The sequence below is a fragment of the Prionailurus bengalensis genome, chromosome E1 (genome assembly GCF_016509475.1).
Source record: "Prionailurus bengalensis isolate Pbe53 chromosome E1, Fcat_Pben_1.1_paternal_pri, whole genome shotgun sequence".
NCBI lineage: Eukaryota > Metazoa > Chordata > Mammalia > Carnivora > Felidae > Prionailurus > Prionailurus bengalensis.
Window position 1 is genome coordinate 26803669 of NC_057347.1, and position 21191 is coordinate 26824859.

The 21191-nt window shown below is 39.9% G+C and overlaps 1 protein-coding gene across 1 annotated transcript in view; it reads left to right on the forward strand.

Annotated features, from left to right (window-relative positions):
• Positions 1-11870, forward strand: part of TUBD1 (tubulin delta 1) — a 32717-nt gene extending 20847 nt beyond the window's left edge. The window contains exons 7-9 of the mRNA XM_043583882.1: positions 5308-5448; positions 7487-7670; positions 9459-11870. Coding sequence (XP_043439817.1) covers positions 5308-5448; positions 7487-7670; positions 9459-9561 — 428 coding nt within the window. The 3' untranslated portion in view covers positions 9562-11870. The remainder of the gene's footprint in view (positions 1-5307; positions 5449-7486; positions 7671-9458) is intronic.
• The last annotated feature ends 9321 nt before the right edge of the window (positions 11871-21191 follow it).

The window sequence follows — 21191 nt, forward strand, 5'->3', positions numbered from 1 at the left end:
ATTTTTTAATGTTTATATATATTTGAGAGAGAGAGAAAGACAGAAGGCAAGTGGCGGAGGGACAGAGAGAGAGGGAGACAGAATCCGAAGCAGGCTCCAGGCTCTGAGCTATCAGCACAGAGCCCTACACGGGGCTCGAACTCATGAACCATGAGATCATGACCTGAGCTGAAGTCAGACGCTTAACCAACTGAGTGACCCAAATGTCCCTTTTTATTTTTTTAAAGTTTATTTATTTTGAGGGGCGCCTGGGTGGCTCAGTCGGTTGAGCGTCCGACTTCAGCTCAGGTCACGATCTTGCGGTCCGTGAGTTCGAGCCCCGCGTCAGGTTCTGGGCTGATGGCCCAGAGCCTGGAGCCTGCTTCCGATTCTGTGTCTCCTTCCCTCTCTGCCCCTCCCCCGTTCATGCTGTCTCAAAAACAAATAAATGTTAAAAAAAAAAATTAAAAAAAAAAGATGTTCTTTTACTTTTTTTAAGTAATCTCTATATCCGACATGGGGCTCAAGCTCACATCCCCATGATAGTCACATGCTCCACTCACTGAGCCAGCTAGGCATCCCTAATATTTTTTTTTAAATATGGTTTTCAAATATAGTTGTGTATTAGAAATACCCCAAGAACTTTTTTAAACAATGTTTATTTATTTTTGAGTGAGAGAGAGCATGACCATGGAAGGGGCAGAGAGAAAGAGAGGGAGACAGAGAATCCCAAGTAGGCTCTCCACTGTCAATACAGAGCCTGATGTGGGGCTCGAAATCACTAACTGTGAGCCAAAACCAAGAGTTGGATGTTCAGTTGACTGAGCCACCAAGGTACCCTGAATTTTTTTCTTGATAAGTTCAAATATTGTATCAGTTTCATCTTCTTTAAGAAATCTCTCCTAAAGCCATCTGCTCTGCTTTAATCTGGACTTTTTGCCCTCTGTAACCAGGGTACACTTGTCATCCTGGATATTCTCTTTGCCTGTCTCCTGTGTTGAATTTTCTGTTCAGAAGGTTTAGGCAAAGCCCAAGGGTTCTAGGGAGAGGGGAGGAGAGGGGTCATGGTTTTTCTGAGTTTTGCTTGATCTAGTTCCTTACCCTTAACTCTGCCTTGTGTTCTCCAGACCAGAGACCCTCAATCATATCCTCTCTAGAAAATAAACCTTTAGTTTTATGCTACAGTACAGAAGAGGCAGTTAATCATGCTGAACAGACAAGTTTAACAATATTCCTTGATCAGGAGTCAAAGGCAGTGGTGCTCCACAGGATAGGAAAGCTAATTTAGGAGCCAGTGACTTAGTGTTTTCATGGATTCCCTTAAAGATGTTCTGGAGGGACAGAGAATAATAATGGGTGAAAAACATTGGCATCATTAATGCTGAGTCAAAAGTGATAAAGCCACTGAATGTGAAAACATTTTAGGAAAACTTTAACCAATTTATTTTGTTGCATATATTTTTTATGGATGTTCAAGAATGATCTAATTTTTAAAAATCCAAACCTAATTTACTCTAAAAGAACTATTTCAATAAGTATAAAATTTAATAATCTAAGTGAATAATTGACATAATTTGATAATCTTTTTTCTTATAATCAGTGGTGTCTTAGATGGAAGGAAAATAATATTATGGATTTATACCCTTTTTTGTCACATGGGTTTCAAGTATTTTTGTCCATCATTTTTGTCTTTTGTGTGGTATTTTTCATCATATGGAGGTTTTACATTTTTATGTCAGCAAACCCATATATCTTCCTATGTTATAGATTCTGAGCTTTGCCCGAGATATAAAATATTCCTTAGTATTTTCCAGCATTTTTTATAGTTTTATATTTAATATTTAAATTTTTTAACCCATCTGGATTTATTTTTATTTCCGATAATGCTTTTTTTTGGTTACTTCTCTTCTCATTTTAAATTTTATTTGCTTAACTTTTCCCTTCTCACTTTTTTTTTCCCCCTTTTCACTTTTGAACATTAATTTTTCAAGGGCCTAACTTTAGAATGGCTTCATTTCTTTTTTCTTTTTGTAACTTTTAGATAGAGTTTATTACCTTTTATTTCTGAGTAATATAGAGTGATGAATTATCTAACAAGTACAGCTTCTATAGCATGTCAGAAATTTTTTTTTAATTTTTTAAATTTTTTATTTATTTTTGAGAGCGAGAAACCGAGTGTCAGTGGGGAGGGGCAGAGAGAGAGGGAGACAGAATCTGAAGCAGCCTCCAGGCTCTGAGCTGTCAGCACAGAGCCCAATGCGGGGCTCAAACCCACAAACTGTGAGATCATGACCTGAGCCGAAGTCTGACGCTCAACCAACGAGCCACCCAGGTGCCCCAGCGTGTCATAAATTTTTAAATATTTTTACTGAGGTGTGATTTATATACCACATACACCTATGATAAGTGTACAATTCAGTGATTTTTTTCATAACTTTGCAGAGTTGTGCAATCATTATCACAGGCCAACTGTAGAACGTTTCCATCACTCCAGAAAGTTCCTTGTATTCATTTTGGAGTCAGCTCCCATTTTTACCCCCCGTCCCAAATGACCACTGGTGTGCTTTCTGTCTTTACAGATCTGCCTATTTTGGACATATCATATAAATGAAATTATACAATAAATAGTCTTTTGGGCCTGATCTTTTTCACTTAATGTCTTTGAGGTTCATCCACATTGTAGTATGTATCAGTAGTTCAATCTGTTTGTTGTATTGCTGAATAGTATTCCATCAGATGGACATATGACGTTTTATTTAGATGTCCAACAGTTGAGGGGCGCCTGGGTGGCTCACTCGGCTAAGCGTCCGACTTCAGCTCAGGTCACGATCTCGCAGTTCGTGGGTTCGAGCCCCGCGTCGGGCTCTGTGCTGACAGCTCAGAGCCTGGAGCCTGTTTCAGATTCTGTGTCTCCCTCTCTCTCTGACCCTCCCCCGTTCATGCTCTATCTCTCTCTGTCTCAAAATAAATAAACTTTAAAAAAAAAAATTTTTAAAAAATTAGATGTCCAACAGTTGACTGGACGTTTGGGTTGTTTTCACTTTGTATCTGTTACGAATAATGCTGCTGTGTGCATCTGTGTACAAGTTTTTGTGTACACATGTGTTTTTAATCTTTTTTTAACTTTTTAAATATTTATTTTTGAGAGAGAATGAAAGTGGGGGAGGGGCAGACAGAGGGAGGCAGAGGATTCAAAGTGGGTTCTGTGCTGAGAGTAGCAATCCTGATGTGGGGCTCAGACCCACAAACCTGAGCCAAAGGCAGACGCTCAACCGACTGAGCCACCCAGGTACCCCATTAATCTCTTGATTATATACCTAGGAGTAGCATTGCTGGGTCAAAGGATAAGTATGTATTTAACATTTTGTAAAACTGCTAAACCCTTCCAAAGTGGCTGCACCATTTACATTCCCACCAACAGTTTAAGAGGGTTTCAGTTTTTCCACATCCTTGCCAACATCTGATATTGTTAGTCTTCTTGATTATAGCCATTCTAATAGGTATGAAGTAGTGTCTCCTTGTGGTTTCAGTTTGCATTTTTTTTTTAATTTTTAATGTTTATTTGTTTTTGAGAGAGGGAGAGACAGATAGAACACAAGCAGGAGAGGGGCAGAGAGAGAGGGAGACACAGAATCCGAAGAGGCTCCAGGCTCTGAGCTGTCAGCACAGAGCCCAACACAGGGCTCAAACTCATGAACCATGAGACTGTGACCTGAGCCAAAATCGGACTCAACCTACTGAGCCACCCAGGTGCCCCTCAATTTACATTTTTAATGTTTATTTATTTATTTTGGGAAAGAAAGAGAGCAGGGGAGGGGCATAGAGAGAGGGAGTGAGAGAATCCCATGCTGGCTCCACACTGTCAGCACAGAGCCCAATGTGGGGCTCGATATCACAAACTGTGAGATCCTGACCTAAGCCAAAATCAAGAGTCAGACACTTAACGGACTGAACCAACCACATGCCCCTCAATTTGCATTTTCCTAATGACAGTGATGTTGAGCATCTTTTAATGTGATCGGTAGAGTTGTTTGATTATCTTTTTTGGTGAAATGTTTATTCAAACATGTTTCTAATTCTTAAATTGGCTTGTCTTCTTACTGAGTGCAGCATGCCAAAATTTTTGGTTTGTTGTATTTCTCTGTTTGCTGAAAATCAGTCTGTTATGAACACTGAATTTTATCCCTATCCTATGTATAATTTAAGAGTATTTTCTTAGGGGCACCTGGGTGGCTCGGTTGTTTGAGCTTCCAACTTCAGCTCAGGTAATGATCTCACAGTTCATGAGTTCAAGCCCTGAACTGGACTCACTGCTGTCAGCGCAGAGCCCTCTTTGGATCCTCTGTCCCCTTCTCTCTTTGCACCTCCCCTGCTCGCACTCACTCTCTCAAAAATAAATATTTAAGAAAAAAACCTTTTTAAAGTATTTTCTTAATATTTCCCTATGACCAGTCAATTTTCAATCCTGTTTTTGTTTTGTGTTTCTACATCCCTTAACATTTTTGTATGAATTTTGTTTGTTCATACAGGCATATAGAGCAAAGTTCACCCTTTTTAGGTGTATAGTTCTATGAATTTTGACAAACTTATAGTAACCTCTATGACAACTGAGATAGAGTATTTCCATCATCCCAAAAAGTTCCTTCATGCTCCTTTGTAGGCAGTCTCTTCCCTCCACTCCAGCCTCTGGCAACTACTGATTTGAATTTTGTTCCCATGGTTTTGCCTATTTCAGAATGTCCTATAAATGGAATCATCCAGTACGTAATTTTTTTGAGTCAAACTCGTTTCACTTAGCATAATGCTCTTGAGATGTGTCCATGTTGTTTGTTATGTGTATCAGTAGTTTCTTTTTATTCCTGAGAAGAAATCCATTGTATGCACCTACCACCATCCTTGAACACCCTATGCAGAGTATTTCATCCCTTTCTTGGGACTGAATAGTTTGAATCATTTTGGTCAACCAGGTAAAAATTTTTAAACATTTAGTAGAAAAAAACGACTTTTGGGGAGCCTGGGTGGCTCAGTTGGTTAAGCGTCCAACTTGGACTCAGGTCATGATTCACGGTTGGTGGGTTTGAGCCCTGCATTGGGCTCTGTGCTGACAGCTCAGAGCCTGGAGCCTGCTTCAGATCCTGTGTCTCCCTCTCTCTCTGCCCCTCCCCTGCTCATGCTCTGTCTCTCTCTCTCAAAAATAAATAAAAACATTAAAAAAATTTTTTTTTACCTATCAAATAAAAATATATGTAAAATATACCTGCCATAATACATCTTTCTCTTGTTGCTCAAAGTGATTTATAAAATTTCTTGCTTTTTTTCCTTTGGTAGGTATTGATTGGCAGGTTCGGCCTCCTTTATCAGGACTTCCTACTCTTGGTAAAGTGTCTCTCAACAGGGAGCTTCATTTTAACACTTCCATTGCTAACTTGGTCATCCTTCGTGGGAAAGATGTGCATAGTGCAGATCTGGGTAAGCAGAAGTTAAGGTGAAAATTAAGATGTACATTTTGCTCATATACGTGGTACACGTTTTTTTGTTTGTTTGTTTGTTTTTTAAAGGAAGTTCATCCCCTGGGGTGCCTGAGTGGCTCAGTCAGTTAAGCATTGGACTTTGGCTTAGGTCATGATCTCATGAGTTCGAACCCAATGTTAGGCTCTGTGTGGACAGCTGGAGCCTGGAACCTTGCTTCAGATTCTGTGTCTCCCTCTCACTCTGCCCCTCCCCCTCTTGTACTCTCTCAAAAAAATAAAAAATTTTAGGAAAAAAGGAAGTCCCTGAATCTATTTTTAAATTTCTTTTAATGTTTATTTATTTTTGGCAGAGAGAGACAGAGCATGAGTGGGGGAGGGGCAGAGAGAGAGGGAGACACAGGATCCGAAGCAGGCTCCAGGCTCTGAGCTGTCATCACAGAGCCCAATGCGGGGCTCAAACTCACAGACCATGAGATCATGACCTGAGCTGAAGTTGGACGCTCAACCGACTGAGCCACCCAGCCTCCCCCCTGAATTTATTTTTAAAGAAAGGAAAATAATAACTGTGTTTTAGTAGCAAAGTGTAAGCATTGTATCAGTAATATGTAACTGGACACCAAAAAGTAGAAGTGGTTGAAACAAGATATAGATTAACTTCTTTCTGTCCTCACCTTATGGCTTTCTCCTCTTGTTTTTTTTTTTTTTTAATTTTTTAATGTTTATTTTTGAGAGGGAGAGACACAGGGTGCAAGCAGGAGAAGGGCAGAGAGAGGGAGACAGAATCTGAAGCGGGCTCCAAGCTCTGAGCTGTCAGCACAGACCCTGACAAGTGGCCCGAATTCATAAACCGTGAGATCATGACCGAGATAAAGTAGGACACTCAGCCAACTGAGCCACCCGGGTGTCCCATGGCTTCCTCCTCATAGTCCAAGACATCTGTTTGAGCTTCAGCCATCAAATCACATAGGAATGAGCAAAGGAGGGTATGCTGCCTTTTCCTAGGGTCGCACACCACACTCATGGTTGAATAGCTTTGATTGGGACTGAATCTTGTGCTACAACTAGCTGCAAGGGTGTCATGAGCACAGTTAAAATTGGGGAGCTCTGTTACTAAAGAAGGGGAGAACAGATAATGTAGCACAACTAGGATCTCTGTGACAAGCATTTTGTTACAAAATTTTCAGAAGGTTCAAAGAGCAGTACTCTTATTAGTTTGTTTCTATGGCGAATCTCCAGGTTTGTATTATCCTTATTTGATGATTTTAGCAGTATCAAATTGGCTGCTTCTAGCTATGATAGAAAGAAGACCAAATAATCTAGTCCCTGTAATGCACCTTAGATAAAAAAGTGAAAACTAAAGAGAGATCATTTCAGGTCCATCAGATGGTATACTTTCTCCTACCTCAGAACATTTTCTTCATAGTCTTCATTTTAGATTCTAAATCAAGAGAATTAATAAGAGGATATATAAAGTAATCAAACTTCCAAAAATTTACCCACAACAAATGACATAGGTACAGAGAGGTGTTCTTGCAAAGATATTCACTGTAGTATCTTTCACACAAAAATGTGGAAACAACCTAAATGCCCAACAGTAGGAAATGTGTTAAATAAATTATGGTATATTCACATACTAAGGCTTTAAATATGAGTGATATTTATTGACATGAAAAAGAGGTTCACACCATACTGGTGAATGAAAACAGATTACAGAACAGTGTGTGTGTAAAATTATATACACAAGAGGGTCAACAAAATGTTCACAATCTTCTCTGGATGGTGACATTTCACCTGTTCAATTGACTTAAATTTTCTTCTTAGTACTTCTGGCGTGTAATTCTGAGTGGTGTGAATTACTACTATTTTTTTTACAATGACTATGGGTCATTTATCTAAAAGCACTATAAACTAGTTTTAAATAGGTAAAACAAAAGATTTCTGGTTAAATATTAAAATAAGAAAAATCTGTTTATTAATTTGTTTCCAAAATTAATGATTTATGGTATGAACAATGGCTTAATGTTGTTTTACTCTAGGAGGATTTAAAGATCCAGCACTCTATACTTCTTGGTTAGCGCCTGTTAATGCTTTCAATGTATGGAAAACCCAGCGAGCATTTAGCAAATATGAGAAGTCTGCAGCATTGGTCAGCAATAGCCAGTTCTTACTAAAACCACTTGATACGATTGTGGGCAAAGCATGGAATATGTTTGCTTCAAAGTAAGTAAAAAATAAATCTACAAACCTTTCTTTGTATTATTTATTTATTTACTTACTTATTTACTTATTTATTTATTTATAGAAAGTGTATGTGAGCAGGGGAGGGGCAGGAGAGAGAGAGAGAGAAAGAGAAAGAGAGAATCCCAAGCAGGCTCCGTACCCTCAGCACAAATCCTGATGGGGGGCTTAATCTCACAAACTGAAAGATCATGACCTGAACCAAAATCAAAAGTCAGATGCTTATCCGACTGAGCCACCCAGGTGCCCAGAAATCTACAAGTCTTTCTACCCTTAGGAATATAAATCTTAAAACAGAAAGCAGGATCTGGAATGTCTTAGTCTGTTTGATTTGCTCTAACAAAAATAGCACAGACTGCATATCTTACAAACAACAGAAATTTATTTCTCACAGTTCTAGAGGCTAGGAAGTCCAAATTAAATGGTGCTGGCAGATTTGATGTCTACTGAGGAGCTACTTCCTGGTTCATAGGTGATGTCTTTCCCTGTGTCCTCAAATGGCCAAAGAGGCAAAGATCTTTCATGGGCCTCTTTTAAAAGGGCACTGATTCCATTCATGAGGGCTCCACCTTCATGACCTATCACCTTCCAAAGGCCTCACCTCCTAATACTATCACCTTGGGGGTAAGATTTTAATGTATGAATTTTGGGGGAACGCAAACATTCAACCTACAACATGGAGTAAGCATGGCTTACTTTGTAGGTGTGAAATTCAGTCATGTTACTTCAGGCATCATTTTCTTTTCTGCACAATGGGTCCAAAATAAGAGGATATGTAGCGAGGATTAAGTGAGATAACCATGTAAGAATACCTACCACATTGCTGTTAACTCTTGTTGATAAAAGGAGTAGTTTCCAAATGAAATGAAATTAAAGTAGAAATTTCATTATAAGGCTGGGACAATAAAATAGTATTCCAAAATAAGATCCTTGGAAGAATGGAAGAGATCCTGATCTTGTTCAGCAAGAAATATTGCAAGTTTAACTCCATTTGCCACTACAAAATGTCTGCTTGATCCTAAGAAATGAGTTATCAGGTCTCCTGACCTCTGCCACAATTACTTGTCAAAGCAGAATTCCTCATATTAATTGGCAAGGCCTCTACTTTGATTATCCAGGATTCCCAAGGGCTCCCCCTTTCCACACGTGGCTATTCCACAAGCCCCGTCCAAAAGGACAGCAGTGAACTCTGTCCTTTTCTGATATTGTTCACTTCCCACTCCCCTTAAATGGCAGCAGCTCTTATTACATCAATTTAATCCATGTCTGCCCCTGACATTCTTTTTAATATTTGTCCTACCTCAGAACATTTGGAGAGTACGGGGTATTAAAAGAACCACCTGGTATAACTGCAAAGTAAATGTCTGAAAAATACTTGGGAGACTTCACTTCATTCCTAGCACTAAATTAATGCATTTCAAGCCTGAGGTAGAAATTCTCAGGCACCTTTTAGAGTTTGTATTGAACCCAGTCATCTCTATAGGGTGTTCAATATGTGCTTGGTTAGATAACCAAATCTGAATAAGCTTCTTTTTCCTATGTGCTTCTTACTGTCACTCTCTTGGATACTAAAAAGGCGGGGAGCTTGACATAAACTTTCAAAGTTTACTAATCTTTGGAATAAACGTTGAAACAAATATAAGACATTTAAGAGATTCTTCCATCTTCAATTACTCATGAACTAGGACAGTTCTATTTATGGTTTGATTTTAGGAGTTACTAATTTCTCTGAGATTTTTTTTATTTTACATTTTCTGTTTCTTTCATCAGAGCCTACATTCATCAGTACACAAAATTTGGAATTGAAGAAGAGGACTTTCTGGACAGTTTCACATTGTTGGAACAAGTTGTTGCCAGTTACTGCAATCTCTGATCGCCAACAGAGGAGAAAAAGTACCCTAGGTCATTTTGGGGCTAAACAATTTTCAATATTACTTTTTCTGTAAGGTGTTCAGATCCCTACCTGTTAAAGTAACAAAGGTGAATGCTGTTTCCTTTGGCATACCATAACCACAGAAAAGGAGGAAAACTTTTTTTTTTAATTTTTTTTTAACGTTTATTTATTATTGAGAGATACAGACAGAGTATGAGCATGGGAGGGGCAGAGAGAGAGGGAGACACAGAATCCAAAGCAGGTTCCAGGCTCTGAGCTGTCAGCACAGAGCCCAATGTGGGGCTCGAACTCACAAACCGCAAGATCACAACCAGAGCCGAAGTCAGATGCTTGACTGGCTGAGCCACCCAGGCGCCCCAGGAGGAAAACCTTTATTTCATTTTATTTTACTTTTTTTAAATTTACATCCAAATTAGCATATAGTGCAACAATGATTTCAGGAATAGATTCCTTAGTGCCCCTTACCTATTTAGCCCATTCCCCCTTCCACAATCCCTCCAGTAACCCTCAGTTCTCCATATTTATGAGTCTCTTATGTTTTGTACCCCTCCCTGTTTTTATATTATTTTTGTTTCCCTTCCTTTATGTTCATCTGATTTGTCTCTTAAAGTCCTCATATGAGTGAAGTCATAGGATTTTTGTCTTTCTCTGACTGACTAATTTCACTTAGCATAATACCCTCCAGTTCCATCCACATAGTTGCAAATGGCAAGATTTCATTCTTTTTCATTGCTGAGTAATACTCCATTGTATAGATATACCACATCTTTATCCATTCATCCATTGATGGACATTTAGGCTGGTTCCATACTTTGGCTATTGTTGATAGTGCTGCTATAAACACGGGGGTGCATGTGTCCCTTTGAAACACCACACCTGTATCCCATGGATAAATGCCTAGTAGTGCAATTGCTGGGTCGTAGGGTAGTCCTATTTTTAGTTGTTTGAGGAACCTCCATACTGTTTACAAGAGTGGCTGCACCAGCTTGCATTCCCAAGGAAAACCTTTATACTATATGTTACCTTAGATTATAATAAAAGATAAAAAAGAAAAGGAGGAAAACGTTTTTTTTTTAAGTTTATTTTATTTATTTTGAGAGAGAGTGTTGTATGTGAGCAAGGGGGGTGGGGGCAGAGAGAGAGGGGGAAGGAGAGAAAATTCCAAGCAGGCTCAACGTTGTCAGCACAGAGCCCATACAGGGCTTGAACTCACAAACTGTGAAATCATGACCTGAGCCAAAACCAAGAGTTGGACCTTAACCTACTGAGCCACCCAGGTACTCCTGGAGGGAAACCTCTTAAATGGGAATAGCATGTTTTTGAGGTGCCTGGCTGGCTCAGTCAGAAGAGCCTGTGACTCTTAATCTGGGGGTTATGAGTCTGAGTCCCATGCTGGATGTAGAGATTACTTAGATAAACAAACAAACTTAAAAAAAATTTTTTTAATGAAAATAAATGAAAAATAGTATCTTTTCAATGAAAACACTTGGTATTTTTATTTGTAAGAAAAATAATGGTGCTTCAATAAAGAAATTTGGAAACACTTTGCTGAGATGTTGGAACTATGGAACTATACAAGAAAGGGGAATATTCTTTTTCTAAATCTTCCCTTTATTCCAGAAAGGATTCACTAAATTTGGGCTAAACTTTCACTACACACTTTTAAACTTAAGAAATTGGCAGTTCTGTATTTGTGTTCCCCTCTGAAGTGAATGCTTTGAACCATAAGAGGGAGCTATTGTCAAATGCTAGAGCATGAACATCTATTTTGAATATTTTATTCTATAACAGGGTAAGATTTTCCACATGAAGCAGCTACTTAAAAATAAATATCAGATCTTGTTAATAAATGTATATTATGCTTTTTTAAATAAATGTATACCATGCTTAAGTACAAAAGTAAGTAAATGTTTGCTTTTCTTAAATTTTCTATCCATCAGAAAACTGGGTCAGTTTTTCTTTTACATCTTGAATACAAGAAAAGAAACTGATTTTATTCAACTAGTGTTTTCAGATTACTTATAGGTATTTATCTGGTGTGGAAGATGTTGTGCTTTTCAGTAAAATGTGTAAGAACTTCACCAAAATTTCATGAAGTTGAGATACTATCCTGTTCTTGATGAAATGGACACAAACAGATGTGGGTTTCACTCAGTAGAACAAAACACACTTGGAAATTGGCAACTGAGTTTGAGGGTAATTGTGTATTTCAATAAAACACATCTCATGCGATGTATTAACACATGTAAAATGGGAAATAAATACAAACGTTGGCCCTTTCTGCCAAATCTACCAGTGGTGATTTATTTTTTATATGGAAAAATGACAGTTCACAGCTTCACTGGTTTCTTCCTTTTCTTTCCATATGGAAATGATTACCTTTTTGCTGTTTTTCTTATCAACTGTTGCTATGATTTAAAATACTGAGCCATATCTTATTTCTAAGGAATGTAAAAAGTGGTCTCTGTTCAGTTGCTAAAAGGCACACCCCTCTGCTGCATTTTGTTAACCCAAGTGTACTTGAAAAATAATCAGATAATAATTTTTACAAAATAAAGTTAAAAGTAATTATTTTACATTGAAGATATCCAGAGACTGAAACAATTTCCCTAACTGAACCAGCATTAATGAAGACCTGTAACTCACCAGGGGTTAAGCTAATTCTGAGGAACATTGCTAAAAGAGAAGCTAAAGAAAGTCATAAGTATAAATCATTTTATATTTATTTGAGAAAGAAATTCATGTCCAATGGTGACAAGTGTATTTCTAATTTGACATCTCATGAAATCAATGGCAGGTGAATATTAGAAGAAAGCCCCAATTTGACACAGCTCTGGGTCCATTCACTTATATGAATAGAGTCTCTGTTATGATCCACAACTGCATTTCATTATTTGATGTGTGTAGATACCTAAATATTTGCAGACTTGTTTTAAACATTTACATGGAAAATATTTTTTTGTCTGTGTAGGGTAACAAAATTTTTGGTATCAGACTTGTGATTTAACTTAAAAACTAATACAAAGAAGCTGATCAAGATAAAGCGGTGTCAGTGGAAATGTACTTTGTGTAGAGAAAACAGCCAGCCAGGACAAAGTAGAATCTTAACTTCCTGGGCATACAGATCCAGAACCTTTAAAATTTATATATATATATATATTTGTGTGTGTGTGTGTGTGTGTGTGTTCATTTATTTGTGACAGAAAGAGTGCAAGCAGAGGAGGGACAGAGAGAGGGAGACATGGAATCCAAAGCAGGCTCCAGGCTCTGAGCTGTCAGCACAGAGCCCGATGCAGGGCTCAAACTCACGAACTGTGAGATCATGACCTGAGTCCAAGGTGGACGCTTAACCAACTGAGCCATCCAGGTGCCCTCAGATCCAGAATCTTTGAATTTGTAATATCTTAGATTACTGGGTAACTGGAGAACTATGTTGTCACATCCCACAGTGCCAGGATGCACCCCCTATAGGCAGTAAGTACAGTGTAAATTCAAATGGCTGCTTATTTTCAAGCCTTTTCATTCTCCATTTGTGCTCTTGTCAAGAGCTGCTTAAGCTGTAGAACCTGTTTCTTCCCATTCGGTCCCTCTTGATTCTAACTTTGCCCCAACACTAATCTACATCTTTCTCCTTTAACCTGTCACTTAGAACTTAGCAAATGTATCCACAATTCACTGTTGTGGATTGGACAGGGCTGTTCTATTGGACAGGTGTCTATTCTAGACATCTCCGTTTGTTCATTCGTTTATTCAGGCAGTATCTATTCAGTGCCAGGCATTGAACTAGATGTTAATGATGTAGGAGTCAACACCACATAGTCTGAAGAAGCTTACAATGTAGCTAAGTTACTTTGAACGTCTTAATGCTACAATCCTAGCTTCCTAATTATTATTTATCTTCCACATGTCCGTTTTCCACTTTTTTACAGCAAAGCCGTAGTACAGGGCTAAGAGCTCTAAGCTTTAAATTTGAAACGCCTCCTCACTGGCTCTGTGGACTCTTTTGCAGTATACATACCAATGATTCTTCTCCTGACCACCATGTTTATCACACTTGAATTCCTGTCCAAAATTTTGTTTTAAAACATGCTCCATATGTTCTTATCACAGTATTCTCTCCCCATGAGCCCAAGGTTTGGCAGTCAACCCTTTCTTGTTCTTCAACCTACGTACCAAATACGGCTTTACTAGCTTGTCATTGGCAAAAAATCAGTTATTTAGAAGATGTTTGCTCATCTGTATCAATCATATTGTTTCCTATGGTTTTTAGGGATATGAGCTAAAAATCTGGCTTTACATATTTAACTAACTTCTTACTCCAATACTCTGAAATATCTCAGATGATGCAATGTCAGCCTTATTAATAAATGGAACCCCATTTCCAATAGAATGCTTGCACAAGAAGCTAAGGAAATGTAAATATTCAAGTTTCAGGGGAACACAGTGTGGGGTCAGTGTTGTAGAAGATATGGCATTAAAGGGAGAAGAGCAAAAAGAAAATCCCATTTAGATTCCAGGGAGCCAGGGACACAGGAAGAGATGAAAAGGAAAGTTGATGCTCCCCACGACCAAAGAATTGCTTACAAGCAAAGAATGGCTTACAAGCATTTTAAGAAAAAGACTTGCTGGTTTTTGAAATATGGACTTTACCTAAAGATAAAAAAAAAAAATCTAAGAATAGCTTAAAAAGAAACAGCACATGGCGTCTGGGTGGCTCGGTTGAGCATCTGACTCTTGATTTCAGCTCAGGTCATGATGTCATGGGTCATGAGATCAAGCCCCACATCCGACTCTGCTGATAGTGCAGAGCCTGCTTGGGATTCTCTCTCCCTCTCTTTCTGCCCCTCCCCTGCTCGTGATCTGTCTCTCTCTCAAAATAAATTTTATGACTTGTCTACTGATGAGTACACAAAAATTCAAAGACTCTATACTTGATGGGTGATGGGCATTATAGAGGGCACTTGTTGGGATAAGCACTAAATTCTCCTGAAACCAATACTGCACTACATATTAACATGAATTTTAAAAAAATTCTACACCTGTGCTGTCTAGTAATGTAACCATTAGCTGCATGTGGCTAGTGCTGTATGTGAAAAATACACCTTGGATTTTGAAGACGATATGAATAAAAAATTGTAAAATATTAATATTTTAAATTAATTGTTGGAATATTTTGGATATATTGGGTTAAATTATTAAAATTGGTATACTTGTTTCTTTTTACATTTTATTTATATTTCTAAAAAGTATTTATTTGGAGAGTGCATGTGTGTGCACACGTGGGGGAGGGGCAGAGAGCGGGAGAAAGAATTGAAGCAGGCTCCGCCTTGTTAGCACAGAGCCCAACTTGGGGCTCAGTTGCATAAACCCAAGCTGAAATGAGCCACCCAGGCACCTGCCTTTTCACATTTTAAAATGTAGCTACTAAAATTTTATTTATTTATGTATTGCTACTAAAATTTTAAATTAGGGGCGCCTGGGTGGCTCAGTCGGTTAAGCCGCCGACTTTGGCTCAGGTCATGATCTCACAGTCCGTGAGTTCGAGCCCCGCTTCGGGCCCTGTGCTGACAGCTCGGAGCCTGGAACCTGCTTCGGATTCTGTGTCTCCCTCCCTCTGCCCCTCCCCAGCTCACACTCTGTTTCTGCCTCTCAAAACTGAATAAACGTTAAAAAAAATAATAAAATAAAATTTTAAATTAGATATATGCCTTGAACTGTATTTCTATTGGACAAGGCTATTCTAGACATCTCAGGAGCAAAGTCCTGGGAACTATAGAAAAGGGAGTTGAACAAAGCTTGTTCTTATTAGGTGAGAGGTCATGGGAACATAGTAAGAAACATAAGTCAAAAGATGGGAGTTTCCTTTCTGGGGAAAAAAAAAAAAAGCTTTGCTTAAGCTCAGCTCATGTGAACAGCATGAGAAAGGCAGGATGTGAGCTTAATTCAACAAACATCCATTGACCACCTGCAAGGAAAGACAGTGCTAGGATAGACAGACTTTAAAAGAATGAGTTAAACCTGGCCTCTGTCCTTAAGGAGTTCACCATTTGGTATACTCTTTGCTTCAAAGCATATGCCTGGCTCATGGTAGAAACTCCATGTTTACTGAACAGATTAATATAAATGTCTAAAACACTATGGAAAAGATGTAAAGCTGCAAAACTAGAGGCACACATGAAGCCCGTTAAGGCTCACTTATTATCAACAGATCTCATAACAAATAAAACCGAGGACCTGGAAATACAAATATAATTAAAAATGTTTTGTCTTGGGGCACCTGGGTGGCTCACTCAGTTAAGTGTCCTGACTCTAGGTTTCAGCTCAGGTCATGATCTCATGGTTCATGAGTTCGAGCCCTGAATTGGGCTCTGTGCTGACAGCACAGGGCCTGCTTGGGATTCTCTCATTCCCTTTCCCACATGTGCTTCCTCTCTCTCAAAATAAGTAACTTAAAAAATATATTTTGTCTCTGAGCCATCTTATACAGTTAAGAGCCATTTAAAACAATATAAACTCAACGTTTTGATAATGAAGAGGCTTTGTAAGTCCTTGCCTAAAATCTAAAACTAGTCCTGGAATTCCAAGCCTTCCAAAGTTTGGCCACGCCCACTGTTCCCTTTATGTATGCTGCAGTAGCCAAGACAAACAGAAATGACTGTTAAATGTTATGAAAAACCCACAGATTTGTCTATACGGTTATGTTTAATTTTGTTGAGGAAAGACAGGGATGGAGCAATCTATCACTGACTTGAAGATACAGGTGAGAGATGTGACCCAGTGATCCTGGCTGCTCCTGCTTTGCCTCCACTGTCAGGCCCCCAAGACCAAGAAGAATGGGAAGCTCAGAGCATTTTTGAGCAGGCCTGAAAGGATACACACTAAATTTCATAGTAATTTCTCTGGGGGAGTATCTTTCTCAGAAGATCTCCCTTTTATACTACGCATTTCTTTTGCCTGGTTTTTATTTTTTTAAGTCATTGCTTCACCCAGTGTGGGGCTTGAACTCATGACTTGGAGATCAAGAGTCACATGCTCTTCCAACTGAGCCAGTCAGGCGTCCTGCATATTTTTATTTTTAATTTATTTTTAATTTTTAAAAATGTTTTACTTATTTTTAAGACAGAGAGAGACAGAGCATGAGTGGGGATGGGGCAGAGAGAGAGGGAGGCACAGAATCTGAAGCAGGCTCCAGGCTCTGAGCTGTCAGCATAGAGCCCGACACGGGGCTCGAACTCACAAACTCTGAGATCATAACCTGGGCCGAAGTCAGACACTCAACCGATTGAGCCACCTGGGTGCCCCAGCATATTTTTATTTTAAACAAAGCTTTAAAAATCCAATGTAAGGGGTGCCTGGATGGCTCAGTCAGTTAAGCGTCTGACTCGATTTTAAGCGTCTGACTCAGGTCAGGATCTCATGGTACGTGAGTTCTAGCCCTACATGGGGATCTGTGCTGACAGCATGGAGCCTGCTTGGGATTCTCTCTCTCTCTCTCTCTCTCTCTCTCTCTCTCTCTCTCTCTCTCTCAAAATAAACTTTAAAAAATCCAACATAAGATAAAATAAATGATTTTTAAAAGGATGTTAACACTTGGGAGACAGTTTGAAGAATGAAGGAATAAGTCAAATGAATCAGAAGGCAGTAACAAGGGGTGGAAGTAGTAAGCAGCATCGCTGTTCTGTAAATTATCACATAAACAGGTGTAGAATTATAGAATGTTCCATGTACATTCAGGGAACAAACAGGAGGAAGAGGGAAATTAAAGACTACCTTTGAAGTCCTACTATCTCAACATGCCCTTCTAATGAACACTGCCTATCACAAGGAAGACTGAATCAATCTCTCTCTCTCTGTCTCTCTCTCTCTCTCACATACACAGTCTGACAGCAGCCCAAAAAGTATACTAAAAGGTAGGAAAGATTTTGAGTATGAAAGCACTTTTTAAAAAAAGATTTATTTTTAAATAATCTCTACACCCAATGTGGGGCTCAAACTCACAACCCTGAGTTCAAGGGTCGCATGCTCCACTGACTAAGCCAGCCAGGTGCTCCTGCATGAAAGAACTTTTTACTTCCTCCGTGCAGAGACCAGGGATCTTTTATGCTCCAATGGATTCTTTATGCTTGAAGAGGAAATGGAGAGCATCTGAAAACTTCTTTGATCTCTACATTTTTCTAAAAAGCACTATTTTCAGCTTCCTTTCTTCTTCTGAAATTGTGCAAAGCACTCCCACATACATGCTTTTACTGATAGGCATCTCTTTATGTCTGATTCCATCAGAAAGCCAGTGACACCCCAATTCTCCCAGGTTTCAACAACTGTGCACCCACCTGAGAAGAGAATACTAAAGTTTTGTACCTCTCTTCCCCACCAAAGTGTTATTACACAAATAAATCTCTCCTTTTGAACTCTGCTCTTCCTGGTGAGTGGTATAATTGTGGTCATATGTCATTTATTCTGAACTCCTAGCCAGCCAACTTCAATAAGCATAACTCATTTATTGAAACATGTAAACAACCCCAGTACCAAAGCAGCCAAATGGAAAGCCGCCTTGACCACATGCTCTAGAAGGTGTAATAAAGCCGTGATTCTGCCTTTTGGCTTGGCAAAGGCAGTTGGGGGGATGCCCTCATATTTACTTCGGAAAACTTATGACATGTGGGTTCTAGGTGGCTGCCACTGCCATCTAGGCTAGCACTACTGGAATCTTGGATTCCAGGACAAATACACAGGAAATCACATTGCCAAACTTTTCTCCTTATAAAGACAATCTATCCAGGAATTACCATCCTCTCAGTTCTCATAGGGAGGAGTCATTCATTAAGCAAGCAGGATACAACAGGGGTGAGGAATTTTAAGGCAGTTTCCTGTGGCCCCAAGGTCTGGTCACAGTGCTGTCCTTAGAAGAACAGTGCTACCTAACAAGTTAAGGCTAAGATGATCACTTATGGAAAAGTACAAAGGATGTATTACTCCAGAGAATTCTCCGGAAAAGTCCAGTTTATTCTCTGACAGAAGTCACAGAGTGGTCTAATGGATAGCACATTCTCAAGCTTAGGAGTTAGAAAACCTGAGAGAGACCCATGGTAGGAGCCACTATCCTGTTGGGCAATGTGTTCAGAACAGAACACTGTTTCTCTCTCTCTCTCAAACTTGCTCCTCCTCCTGTATTCCTGGCCCGGTGATGGATCAGCACTGCTGTCTTCTCAGATTCCTTCTTGACCTTTACTCCAACTTGCCTAGTACCCTGGCACCTCATCTTAGGGAGCCTGTCCAGCCTGCCTTTGAAGCTCCGCTGCTACCCCTCCTGGACCACTGCAACATTCACTCGGCAAACACTGCGAGCCTACTGAGTGCCAGGCCCCGGGGAAACAATGGAGAGTGCAACAGTGCCCGCCCTTACAGGGCTTACGCTCTAGTGAAGGAAACAAGCAAAAACAAGAAAACAGATAAACTACTTTGTGAGTCACATATGTGCTTTCAAGGATACAAAACGGGGCTAAGGCAAAGAGTACCAGAGGTGGGCGGACTGACTTTAGGTGACTCATTGGTCTTGTCTCTCCTACTCGTGCTTTCCTGCTGTCTCACAGGGCTTTCTCTAGTCAGAACACCTGCCCTCTCCCCACCCTAGCTGGCTATTCAAATGCCACATCCTCATGAAATCTTTTCTGAGCCTTCCTGGTCACCCATTCCCATCCTCTTCTGGGTTCTTTTCTTAATGTTCTTTCCTTCGCTGTTCATTTCACTTTATGTTGTAGTTATCTGTATATAAGCACAATACCCCTAAGGAGACTGTAAGTTCCTGGAGGGCAAAGATTACGGTCATTAGTGTTGTCTCTTCCCCACAGTACCTTAAACCAGTGGAGATTTAAAAAGTAAATTTGGAGCACTTGCGTGTCTCAGTTGGTTAAGCGTCCGACTCTTGATTTGGGCTCAGGTCACGATCTCACAGTTCGTGGGTTCAGGCCGCCCTTGTGGGCTCTGCGCTGACAGCAAGGAGCCTGCTTGGGATCCTCTGTCTCTCTCCCTCCCTCCCTCTCTCTCTCTCTCTCTCTGCACGCCCCCCCCCCCCATTTGCATATCCCTCTGTCTTAGAATAAACATTAAAAAAAAAAAAGAAAAAGAAAACATCACTTAAAAAAAAGTGAATTTAAAAATGTTTCCCCCTACCAATCTGGTTAATGCCACTTTTGGCTCTATTTCATAGGGTTGTTATGAAGATCAAATAAAATTTAAGATGTGAAAGTGCTTTGAAGGAGAAAAAAGATCTGTACAAATAGAAATTGCTTTGTAATCATAATTCTAGCAAACACCACTTTGGGAACCTGCCCACACAGGATGGCCAGGGATGGAGCCGGCGTTCCCACCCCTGTGATAAACGCAAGCAGAGGCTGCTCATCTATTTAAATAGCAAACTTTTAGGGCTGTGGGCTTGATTTTCTGTTGTCTTTCTCCATCACCTACTTGTGATCCCAAGATGAGACAAGGATGTAGATAAAAAGCCTGGACTTTTCTACTGGACTTTTCTGTAGAACTGAATGTGTAAGAGCCAGAATGCCTAGGTTTGAATCCTTTCTCTGCTTCCCTTCTTCCCACAGCTAACCACTAATCTTCTCTACCTTAGTTTTCTCACAGGGTTGTTAAGGATTTTAATACTCCACAATACAAACCAACACTGAAAACAGTGCCTGCTTACAAGGTAATCAAACAATCATTATCACAGTTACAGTAATCTACTGTACTTCCCGGGAAAGGGCACATCAGAGGTTCCTGGGACCTAATCTTGATTGCTGGTATTAATGGGGTTTTGCACAAAAATATACCATAGAAGGGACATGGGAGTGGGAAGGGACGGATACAGTGGCCAGAATGGAGCAGAGGTATCCGAAGAGCCGCAAGAGTGTAGCCACTGTCAGGTTAAGCAGAGAAAAGTTTGGTGGCTAGAAGAGGTTAGGCCTGTCACTCAAGTGAAAGGGCCTCCCAAGAGGCTGGGAGGTGCACTAAAAAGTGAAAGGTTGAGAAAGGCCTCCTCTCATTTTCATTTTTTTTTTTAAACTAATGAAAAGAGGTTGAGAACAACATGGCTCTTGGATGACTGGTGTGCCAGGCTTCTTCACTACTGCAAAGAGGAGTGAAACTGAGCTGCTGTAGTTTCCAACACAACATGGCGGCCAAAGGAAGATAAGAGTAATCTGAACAGTCTTTTCCCACCTTCAGGGAAGGGCAGAAACATCTCTCTACGAATCTCAAACTGCCTCACTGCATGGAAACTTTTTTTTTTTTTTTCCATCAGAAACAGGCTGGGACACAATTAAGCAATACTGTCGGGTTGGGTCAGTCAAAAGCGTCTGAAGGAAAAAGCTGCTCATGCTCTATCCCCCTTAAGGGGATACATGGCAACAAAGGGAAATGACACATTTGGGATGAAGTGGGGGGAGGAGAGAAAAGTGGCTTACAAAGGCCTCCTTCCAAGAACAAGGCCTTTCCTGAGGGCTTTAGGTGGAAGGCCATCAAATCAATCATTGTAGATACTGCCTGGAAAGTCTCAAAAGAAGGCAGTGACTGTTAATTTAGAAGGCTTGGGGTCCCTCTTAGTCAAAGATGCCCAG